Source organism: Astyanax mexicanus, chromosome 20 (genome assembly GCF_023375975.1).
Source record: "Astyanax mexicanus isolate ESR-SI-001 chromosome 20, AstMex3_surface, whole genome shotgun sequence".
Lineage (NCBI taxonomy): Eukaryota > Metazoa > Chordata > Actinopteri > Characiformes > Acestrorhamphidae > Astyanax > Astyanax mexicanus.
Window position 1 is genome coordinate 27,777,500 of NC_064427.1, and position 12,424 is coordinate 27,789,923.

Here is a 12,424-nt window from a genome sequence, read left to right on the forward strand (position 1 = left end):
ATGATCCTTAAAATGCTTCTTTTAAATTGCAAACAGTCCCATATGTGAGTAAAGAGAGGACAAAATATCATGATAAATGGCATCAGTGTGTTCCTGTGACCATTCCTGCAAAGCTACAGCTCTAGAATAAAACTGAGACCACTTCAGTTTTTGAATCAGTTTCTTGGACTTTGCTATTGCAAAGAAAAGTTAATATTCATAAAATTTTCAAGAGTTCAGCAATCAATATTTGGTGAAATAACCCTGGTTTTAATCACAATTCTCATGCATTGGCATGTTCTCCTCCACCGGTCTTACACACTGCTTTTGGATAACTTTATGCCACTCTTGGTACACAAATTCAAGAAGTTCAGCTTGGTTTGATGGCTTGTGTTCATCCAGGTTTTTAATTTGGTAAAATCAAATAAACTCTTAATTTTAAATGGTTGGTCTTCTCTGGAGTTTCCTTTTGGCCACAACAGCGTTTGCTGGTTGATTGAGCAGCTGCAATGTTGATAATGGCGCTGAGACAAGAGCTACTGTGAACAAGGAGATATCAGAACAGTAAAATCTTTATCTATGTCTTCATCTACTCATTCATGCATTGTTACAACAAAGAAACACAGAATTAGAACTGAAGAGAGCTGAAAGGCTAAACAAAAGCACGAAAGGGATTCACCAAAACTTACAGACTGTCACTTTAAATTTGGTGGTGGTGTTCAAATCCCATTCATTTAGCTTGCCATCAGCTGACAGAGCCCTGAGAGAGCACAATTGGCTTTGCTCTCTCCCCACATCACTCCAAAGGGTGATGTTGATCAGCACAAGGCTTCTTCTGTGAGCTGATGTATTAGAACCAAGTCACTGCGCTTTCCCCCGAGCGCGCTGTGATGCTAAATTAGCAGCAGTTAGAAAACGGGCGGCGGCTGACTTCACATGTATCGGAGGAGGCATGTGCTAGTCTTCACCCTCCTGGTGTTGGGGCATTACTAGTAATAGGAGGAGTCCTAATGAGTGGGCTAGGTAATTGGCCTTATAAATTGGGGAGAAATGTGTACAAGACAAAACAATAAATATGAAGCAAATTAATTATATCAATTATATTTTCAGAGACGTTAAACATGATGTACACAGTTGAATGGGGTTTGATGTTTATAGGCCAACTCTTTCTGTTATGGTTTCGTTTAAAGGGGGGAGGGGTGGTTAAGTGTGTGGATGCAGAGATCATGCAGAACATCTTTAAAGCTCATCAGTGAATAAGGTTTGGTTATAAAAGAAACAATAACAACGGGTCAGAGGCTATTAGTCTTTCTGCTTTTCTCCCCGAGCCTTTTTTTCCTCCTCCCTAAGGACAAGCCGATATCTTTGACACGTAATCCAGGGACTCCTTAATCTGCAAAGACATCAGTGTAGAAAGAGCTTTACCTCACACAGGATTAACCCCACACACTGCAACTCATTTCTGTTCCCTCTGCTGCGGCTGCCGCCTCCTCTGTGCTGCGAAACACAGATCAAAACCTTGACATACATTTTTTAGGCCCATAATGTTCTCTCAGCACAGTAGTTTCAGTTCCTCATGGCATGGATTCCATATGGTGACCCTTTGCCATTCAGGTCCATGTAGATATGACTAACAATTATACTATTGCATCTCTAAAAATTTGAATATCATTAAAAAAGTTACTTTATTTTAGTAATTAAGTTCAAAATGTGAAACTTATATATTATATAGATGTATTACACACAGAGTGATCTATTTTATTATTTGATATTATATAAGACTACTTTTGAAAGTTGGTCTCAGCAGAGGGAAGCATGAAGTGCTGTAAGATTTTCTGGGGAAAAAAAACTGAACTGACTTTGTACTTAATAAAACACAGTGGATCAACACCAGCAGATGGTGTCTCTCCAAACCATCCCTGATCATCAGTAAATTTTACATTTAATTTGTAAAGTCTGGAGGAAGAGTGGAGAGAAAGACAGTCCAAGCTGCTTAAGGTCTAGTGTGAAGTTTTCACCAATCAGTGAACTTAATTGAGTGTAGACACACATAAAAAAGAAAAAAAAATATTTAAAATTAGTTTATTTAAGAAATCAATTAATTGTTATTGATTATTTACAAACATATATATATATATATATATATATATATATATTTAATTCTGAAATGTGATTTTACATTTTTACACAGTTTTGGGGCATTTACTGAACATCAAATAAACAGTCCTTTCTTTTTCTTGGTTTTCTTTGCAGAAGAAGCAGGAATGGAGCCCCCCGGTGTTTCTGCCCAATCAGGAAGCTTCCTCTTAGGTATCTGGCTTACAGTCTACAAGAACAAAAGTAAAAATAAGTTAAAACCCAAGGAAGAGACAAATTAAATCAAAAAGTAATTAGGTAAAGTGAAAAGAAATAAATGGGAAAATTAAGAAAAATTATTATTTTTTAAAACTATTATTTTATACAGCATGTAAACGTAATTCACACGTCTACATAATACATATTGGAACTAAGCAGCATAAAACTGTTTAAAAAGCCGGCCACAGATTAAATTCGCTGCTGTCTAATTCAAAGCCATAATGCCTAATGCCACAATGCGCCACACAGCACAGTTTTCATTATTAAACTAAACTTAAACAAAACTGCAAATAATCTATAACAAATGTCATGGGACTTAAAAAATCCTAAAAAAAAAAAAAAACCAAAAAAACCCAACAAACAAAAAACACATTATTTAACAAATGTTTCACTGACTGTAATGCTGCCTTCTGCCGCTGCGTTTCACATTGTGCCGCTTAGCACAGTGAATTCAGTGTATCTTGTTTTAAGCCTCTCCCATTCACACTGAGGTTACTAGGAGTATTTGAACCTGCAGGGCTAGCTCATGCAGAGAAGTGCTGCTAAAAGAATATGACTATCAAAACCAACCAAATATTAGCAGCATTATGTGAAAATAGGCATTTCTTGCCCTATGGCTTCCCCTGGAGCTGATGGGTGTAATTCGTTCTTTGAGCCACTTCTAAAGGACACGCTTTACACATGCAATTCTGGACAACCTGAGAGAGACAGTACCTTCAATAAAACTGAATAAAGCATGTGAACTGATGCAGTAGTGTGATATCTGAATATTGTGATGTACTTCCCACTTAACCAAAGATGACCCAAACAATGAAACATGCTAAACCCAGAGAGGGAATGAGGGAGAGATGCTATTCGTCCAATTAGGTCTGTTTTTAAATATTTGTTTTAAAACAAATATTGAAATTTAAAAATGCTATATGATGCCAAAACCCCCTTAATCTATATTATTCATTGTGCAATAACTATTCATTTTTTCACCAAATACAATCTAGAAAGACAACAGACTATTGATCTGATGATCCTCCTCCTTTCCTCTTCTGTGCCCTCTCAGTAAAACACACTAAGCTCTACCACATCAACACAAGCTGTCTGACCCCATAACCTATCGACAGGTAATGGCAATGTACAGAGGGTAGCACAGACAATGTCACTGCTGAGACTCTTAAGGACACAGTTTTGAGACAATTAGTTTCATATGTATTGTGTCCCTATATGAGCATTGTCCATGTACAACATGCTTTTATAACTACAGAAGAGTATCTATAAATCAAAGCTGGCTAACATAACATTCAGCTAGGAAAATGGGAATTCTTAAGATTAGAGTCAAAATCTTTCTCTCTGGGTGAAAATGTCCTGACCTAGACTCCACCAGCACAACACACACATACGCACAACGTCCACCATCAGATTACCATCCGTCACAATTCCACATAAGCCATTTATCTCTCTCTCCAAATTTCATTTCCTTCAGGCTTTCTCCTTTTCCCTTTCTGTCTCGCTCAATCTCGCTTCTGCTAAATCTTTAGTGACCTCGGCAGCGCTGCTCCTGCTGGGAGCAGATCAAGGAGTTAATCTGTTTAGAATCAGGCCCTAATACTCACATATTGATCCACCGGTTTCTGTCGATGTGCTACAAAGGAATATTGATAAATGCCCTATTAAAACATCCTTACATCTCCATAAATGTCCAGCACAAGATACATGGTGGGCTGTTAGGCTCATTTTTCACAGTATTAGATGGCATTTCAGCTGCTGTGAGAATGGAATAAGGGTGTATTATAAATACGTAAGTGCCTTTTTAAGTTGGAGTGGGGAAAAGAACTACAAATAATGTCACAGCTACGAACAAAGCAACCATTTGATGTCCAGAGCCCAGTCTCCTAAAAGTATCTTGGCCTTAAGATTAGGAACATTTTAACTTATGGAGAGTGTTGAGTGTGAGGATTGCTCTTCCTTTTAATGGTGCCTTAGAAAGGAAAACTAAATATTTATCTTACTTTGAATAGTTGAATATACAGTACCACAGTTAGTTTAGTTTATTTATTTAATTTATTTATTTTCTACATTGTAGATAAATAATAAAGACATCAAAAATTAAGTGGCACATATGGAATTACATATTAAATTAAAAAAACAGTTTAGCCCCTACAATCCCCTGATCTAAACCTGTTCAACTGAGATGGTGATTTGAGGTGATTTATGATGAGCTGGAGCTTCACAGCATAAAGGAAAAGCAGCAGCTATTGTTCAGCACCTCCAGAAACTCCTTCAAGACTCTGAGAAAACTATTCCAGTTGACTCTCCCTCATGAAGACACTGAGATTAAAATTCCAAAATGTGAAGAATCTTCTTAGAAGAATCTAAAGTATAAAACATATTCACATTTGTTTAACACGTTTACTTGCATAATATTTCTGCATGTGTTACTGTATAGGTTTTATATAGTCTTCAATATTAAAATTACAATGTAAAAAAATATATAAGAAAGAAAAAAAAAAAACACACTGAATGAGTAGAGGTGTGTCCAAACGTTTTACTGGTACTGAATATTTAATGTATATATTTTTAAATAGTATGTGCACATACACATGCAAAATGCAGATGTATATCTATGCAGTCAGGTGTGCCAAGAAAAAAAAAAGAAAGAAAAAAAATAAAACTTACAAAAAAGACTATTTTTTTCAGGCCTTATTTCTTGTTATGGCTTGTTCAGACATTCCAGCCAACATATTTTAGCAAAGTTACTAGCATAGCATAGTTAGTTACTATATGAAAATGACAAACTGTGAATTAAAAAAAAAAAAAACCTGCTGTACTTCCTAAAAAATAAAAACAGCAGAACCAAAACTATGCCGAAATTTCACATCCCCAAAACTGAATTAAAAACCCAGTTTACTAGCAAAAACCCTAGTCCAAGCTGGTGAAATGATAAACATGGCAGCAACTAGAGAATGTGAGAATGTGGGATTGCTGATACTGAAGAGCAGCACATCACCACCGGACTTCCCTAGTTTGTTTTATGAAAGCTGAAGCGAAGTAGGCCAGAAATCTCTTACGCTTGTAAACAGCATATTGCACTGAGAGGACTCAAAAACAGCACAGCAACACTATACAGTGTTTTTGTTACAGTGTTAAAACCAAGCTATAATATATGGCTTTAACAAGGCCCATTGTAGTGCAGTAAATTAGCCAATAAAATTAGGTTTATTTTCTTTCCTCCCCCTTCACAATCACTCTGTGAAAGTAAAAACAGCTTGTCTCATTCCAAGAAAAAACAACAGGGTTGTAAACAGACTCGTAAATCTGCATCTTCACATTTTTTGCTTTAACAAAAATAAATAGAAAGGAAAACTAAACAAAGGATAACATAAATCAATTTTAGCTCAAAATATTAAATAAAAATACTTTCAATCTTGGGCAACTTTAAGAATTGTATTTGTGCTAAGATGCTCTAGAGAAACTCTGGCCCAGATACATTTATTTACACATTGTTTAGATTTAGATTTTGTAAAAGATGTAAAGCTCTGAAAAAAAAATTAAGAGACCACTTAAAAATGATGAGTTTCTTTGATTTTACCAAATTGAAAACCTCTGGAATATAATCAAGAGGAAGATGGATGATCACAAACCATCAAACCAAGCTGAACTACTTGAATCTTTGCACCAGGAGTGGCGTAAAATTATCCAAAAACAGTGTGTAAGACTGGTGGAGGAGAACATGACAAGATGCATAAAAACTGTGATTAAAAACCAGGGTTATTCCACCAAATATTGATTTCTGAACTCTTAAAACTTTATGAATATGAACTTGTTTTCTTTGCATTGTTTGAGGTCTGAAAGTTTTGCTTATTTTTTGGTTATTTTAGCAATTTCTCATTTTCTGCAAATAAATGCTCTAAATGACAATATTTTTATTTGGAATTTGGGAGAAATGTTGTCTGTAGTTTATAGAATAAAACAACAATGTTTATTTTACTCAAACATAAACCAGAGAATCAGAGATTCAGAAACTGAAGCGGTCTCTTAATTTTTTCCAGAGCTGTATATGTAAATACTTTGAGACCAATTTGTACAACACATGAGTAACTGTTGGATTGATTTGCATAATGTAAAATCACACTAATCAATCTTACAATTTGAGCTGCACACATTTAATATATAATTTTTTTTAATTTATAACAATATTAAACAATTTCTCACTCATCTATTTGAATGTTTCTCAAATATGTATATAGATATACACAGATTCAAGCTCAACAGTTTAAAATGCCCCTACCTACAGATGCATACTGCTCTTTATGACACTCTGGCCCTTATTTACACTCTGGCCCACACAGAGCATTTATGGCAGGCGGCCTGAAACCCCAGATGTGGTGGCAGGAGGACTGTGTGTGTGTGTGTGTGTGTGTGTGTGTGAGGGCAGACAGGGGTCAAATGTAAGTATGGCGCGCACACACCTCCCCACACTAAGCCATACCACAGCACTCATCTTGTTAGAGCTCGCTGTCACACGTCCATCGATCCCGCCACCTGTGATTACCTCTGGGTCAGAGGTCACATCCCAGAGGCCTCGGTCACAAATAAACAAAGCACTTCGCGCTGTCCGGCCATTAGACCTGCATTAGCCCGACTGCTGCTTTCTATTCTAAACTCTCTTAAAGAGAGGACACAGAGAGTGTTCCCTTTAATACATGAAACCTGAAACTGAACCAGATTTAAAAACAGAGACTGAGAATGTTTTAATGCAATGAAGAGAAAAGCTATGTGTATTATTTATTAGCAATTAATTGTTAGTAACACGAATCTCGAATAAGTCACATTGAGCACTGCACATTTCCTAATTTACATTATAGTAGTAATGAACCCCTAACAAATAAAAACATTAAGTATATGTATATAAACATAATAAAGCTGAAAAACAGCATATTTCTATACTAATTCCTACTCAGCATATAACGTAAACGAGTCTGAATCCTGAATCAGCATGCAGTGCTGTGTATGTGCAAAAACCTGGTCGATAAATCATATATCGCAATATATTAGCCTGCAAGGGATATTGACCATAGGCCAAAAAACATATACCTTTATTTGCAGTAATCTATAGGATGTTATTTTAAAGTGATCTTTGGCTACTCAAATCTATATTTGATATGTAAATGTTAACATGATTCCGATCTGTGGCACACTAAAAAGGACATATGTTCTATCAAGCTCTAGTCTTGCCAGTTTCTGTCCCTTTCAGAATAGGCCATTTAAGGGCTCTGTAATTTTTATGCAAATAAGCTGTTGCTGGCTACACCCCATAAGTATTTACCACATGTCAATGTTAGCTAGTACTAAATGGCAAAAGGTGAACAAGCTAGTTCATGCTTAACTGAGATAGAAGACCAAACGTATTATTTGAAAGTGCTTACATCTCTCTCACCTCCTGACTTGCCACAGAAAGAAGGTACAGATCCCTCACTCAGACAAAGTCTGCTGGCTAATCCTGCTGTAAACTGTCTAAAGTTCTTAACCAAAATGACTGACATGGCATTTCTTCAACCGATCTAGTGGGTGGGGCTCTGGTGGGTCACAAACGGTACTAAACATCCAAACGGCTCATAGAAACATATGATTTCTGACACCAAGTTTTCAACTGATAAAAAACAGTTTTGCAAACAGTTGAATATGTTTAGCATAATATGTCCCCATTAATGTTAAAAAAAAAGGTTAAATTTGAGTAATTTCTGCCTGGCAATGTGAATACAACCACAGATACCTTAGTTAAATCAGCCTGTTTACATTTAGGTTGGAACATTCTTACATGAAAATCATGATAATTACTGTTTATTATTTTATATAAGCTCATATAAAAGTTATAAGTGGACCTCTGATGAGGATTACCTTCACTGGGGAATCACTGAACAGATCCTGAGTGTCTTTATCCAGATCCTCCTGATTCCAGGAGGCCAATTTCATGCCACCAGTGTAGGAGATCTCTGTAGGCTTCATCTCCTCCACACTACACTGGTCATGACCCTGGCTATCACTGCTGACTGGGCCCATATCCTATACAGGTATGCATACACAAGTAAGTCATGCATAAAACAAGCTATTCTTCATACATTACTTTAATAGAATATCATTCATATATTATTACTAATATTATTATTTCTGAAGTAACATTACATTGGTATTTCGTTAAAGTAAATGGGCACAAATGTGGGAACTTTAAGCTGATGCCAACTATATAAATATTTCCTTTGTGTGTTGGAATAACTGTCCTGACCGACAGTGTTCTACGAGATTTTGCAGCTTTGCTGGAAGGATTGTATTGTTTTCAGAAACAAGAGTGATGTTGGATCAACACCCAGTGGAGCACAATCATTCTACAGAACACAATTCCACACCTCCACAGCTCAATACTAGGGGCTTTATACTCATCTAATTCATACCTGGCTTTGGGTCCTGTTCTATTAGCATTAGTGTCATATGTTGTATCTGTTTCAGCAATGGGTGTAACCTGAAATAACTAAATGCCACAAACATTGGGACATATTTCTACATGAATGGGGCTCACCTCAGGCATGGGCAGTTCACTGAAGAGGTCATCCTCACTCATGTCTATACTGTCTTGCTCTGCCTCTTCCTCAGGCTGCTGTTGCTGATTCCCTGAACTGAGGGCAGGGCTGTCACTGTCTAACTCAACAGATTTAACCTAAAAGAAATGAGCACATCAGCATAAATCACTACATATTTTAATATGACAGACACTTTTAGCCATTTTTAACAAAATAACTCCATTCCTTTCAGGCTTATAAGAACCTTGGCACTTTTCAGTGAACCAGCCTGTGTTTGTACCGGTTTTAGGTGGATACAAGGACACGTCACAGACCCAGCAGCTCTCAGTTCATGCTGAATAACCTGGGAAGGAACTTTTCAGGTTGCAAAACCTATTTTTGTTGGTAGAAACGCGGAAATCTAAATTTAGGTGCATAAATCAGATGAGAGCTCATTCTATGTTGGTGAAAAATGCTGCATACACATACTCATGTTTAATAGACACAAAACTTAAAAGTTAAGAAACGCCAAGAATGTCTTTTAACTCTCTATTTACTTAAAAAATGTGGGGTTTTAGTTGATTTCGGGCTCATAATGACCATTTGGGGTGGTCCGGGTCTGGTTTGGACAGAACATGTTCAGGCTCGGGTACAGTGGGGCTGGATTTTTTGGGCCTGATGTAAACTCTAAGAAGAAGAGTAAGAAAATGCCCAGGGTGCACATCTGGAGCATGGCCTGCTGGACCAAGACGTTCAGGAAAACTGATCTACAGTAATCAGTCTGAGAGGAGGCACCAGATGTCAGACACAGCCTTAACTGCCCCTCCCCTTCCTTAATGGAGGCTTTATGAGGTGACAAAGCTGAGAGATAGCATTCTGGGACGCGCACACACAAACACGCACACACAAGCACAGAAGCATAGACACACACAAGAGCACAGGCACACACAGGCACAGACACAAAGGCATAGAAGCATAGACGGACACAAGAGCACAGGCACACACAAGAGCACAGGCACACACAAGAGCACAGGCACACACAAGAGCACAGGCACACACAAGAGCACAGGCACACACAAGAGCACAGGCACACACACGCACACGAGCACAGACGCAGACGAGCACAGACACACACACATGAGCACAGACACACACACGAGCATGGACACACACACACGAGCATGGACACACACACACAGAATTCTTTACAGTAATGAAGAAACATGTTTAATATTTCATAATCAATGCAGATTATCAAAGAAACTAATACAGTTAGTATGAGTAAGAGAGTAAGAGAGTGAGAGAGAGAGAGAGAGAGAGAGAGAGAGAGAAAGAAAATCTTGAGATTAAAGAAGCAGCCGTAGAATAATAAGGCGACTGCTGCACTCTGTTGGTGATATTCTGAACAGCATAGACAATAAATGTGGAGTAATGCACTGCTTAAATAAAATAAAATATAAATAAATTTAGTCTGGCACACAGAGACAAAAAGTACCATTCTAGAGAATGTGATTGTAAGACTTGTCTTTGGTACCCCTTCCCCTTGGAACAGAGTTACAAAGGGAAGGATTGAAATTCTCCCCCTAAGAATTGGGACAACCCTTCAAGCACCCGATACAGATATACCTACAGCAGTAAAATGCTACTGCTGGTTAACTAGTTAGCTTTAGGGCATCGTATGTCTTCATAAAGGGGACAGGTGGTGGAGCAATTAATTATTATTTTCATTACTAATTCCTCGGTGATGGGGAGCTGAAATTAGCTTTTATTAAATTCCTCTGCTGTCTGCTGCACCAAGGTGGAACGGGAAAGTTACTAGCAATTTTCTTTATGCTTATTATGAAAAAATCATGTAACCAAAAAACAGAGGCATAGGGCCAAGTGGTGGAATGGGATACGGCCTTAGACACTAAACTAACACAGTGTACTAACCTCTATCCAGGATATGTTGGGCAGTGCTGATGGTGAACTGGAAGGCAGAGGGTTAGGAAGGCCTTCTCTCTGCAGTTTAGCGACACAGAGCCGGAGCAGAAAAGTGCTGATTTCTTCAGGCACCAGGGCACGGATGCTCCTAAAGTCACTGAGGTCTAAGAAGAGATAACAATGATGAGAAAAGACAACCCCTCTGTAGCTAATTTAGGATAACTGGCTTCCCTTGTAAAAGAAAAGTACATTTGAGTATTTTTTTAAAGTATACTTATCATGAAATAGTACATACTTTTAACAATAAAATTAATACGTAATACTTAAATACATACTAAACGTACTATTTTGAAACAACTCATGGCAAATTAAGTATATTTCAATTGCAATTAAGCTATATTTAAATGCAACATAAAAGCATTAGGTTGTGTTTGAGTTTTTTTCGTTTATCTTCTTCGAACAATCTGACCCGATGCATGTTTAATTATCCAAAAGATGTAAATCATTTTCATATTATATGCTGATTACAATAATTAAGGCAATCAGAAGAAGTTTCCACTAAAAAGATACTTTTAATTATTTTTCAGAGATCTTCAAACTTTAACACGGGTAAATGTGACCAGAACATAATAGGAGGGTTAAACATAATTTTGAATACACTTAAAGTATATTGTAAATGTATTGATTTGCGTATTGATGCACATATTGTGTACAACTTAATGCTACTGGAAAAAAATCTGCACTAAAGTGCACTTTAAGTATATTTAATGTGTATTTTCATTGAGTATATTAAATGGAAAATGCATTTTTAGTCGTTTTACCTAATTAAACAAACTTTAATTAGGTAATACGTATTAACATCCACTGTTTACAAATGTAATATATATAAAAGTGTTTATTTGTATGATTACTGATTAGAGTAATGGTTTTTGTCCTCTAACACTTTTTTTCACTGGCTCGCCATGTGGGCTTGTCTGTGACATTTTTGATTGGCTGGACACAGAGTGGGGGCCGGATTCATTTGAATAAAGTTTTTTGGCAGAAGGCACTGCGGCATACGGAGGCTCTCACCATTAAGAATGAACTGGATGCGTTGAGGCTGAAGTGCTAGTGGACACGTACCGTAGGCTCCGTCTTACCTGAGTTGAGAGGTGGGGAGGAGACAATGCGGATGATTGTGTTTATTACAGAAGAGGAGAGTCCAGCTCTCTCTTTGTCTAGCGGATGACCGGCATTTACAGCCTGTAAAAGATGGGACTCCACCACAGTCATAGGCAGACTGCGAGTATCAGCTACCTGCCTCTGTAAATCACACAGAACACAATCACAATTTACACTACAACACACATAATGGTATTCTGACTTAATCTTATATATCTGATTCTTTTATGCCGTAGCCCACTTACGCGTGTAAACACTGCACATACAATGATGGGCCAAAACATTATGACCACAGATCACAGATGAAGCGATGAACACTATTTTTTACATAGTAAGTCCACATGTTGGTTGGGTGTTAGTCTATAAGTCTACACTTAATTCTTATAGTCAGTAAGAGAAATGGGAAAGTGTGAAGACTAGCACATCCAAGCAGCATGTCCTGGTTCGAACCCCAGCTCATG

General features: G+C 37.4%; 1 protein-coding gene across 1 annotated transcript in view; it reads right to left on the minus strand.

Annotated features, from left to right (window-relative positions):
• Positions 1-358: 358 nt before the first annotated feature.
• wrn (WRN RecQ like helicase) overlaps positions 359-12,424 on the minus strand; it is a 42,854-nt gene continuing 30,788 nt past the window's right edge. Inside the window, exons 31-35 of the mRNA XM_007255253.4 lie at positions 11,942-12,104; positions 10,812-10,966; positions 8,900-9,037; positions 8,224-8,388; positions 359-2,305 (exon numbers count right to left, since the gene is read on the minus strand). Coding sequence (XP_007255315.3) covers positions 2,192-2,305; positions 8,224-8,388; positions 8,900-9,037; positions 10,812-10,966; positions 11,942-12,104 — 735 coding nt within the window. The 3' untranslated portion in view covers positions 359-2,191. The remainder of the gene's footprint in view (positions 2,306-8,223; positions 8,389-8,899; positions 9,038-10,811; positions 10,967-11,941; positions 12,105-12,424) is intronic.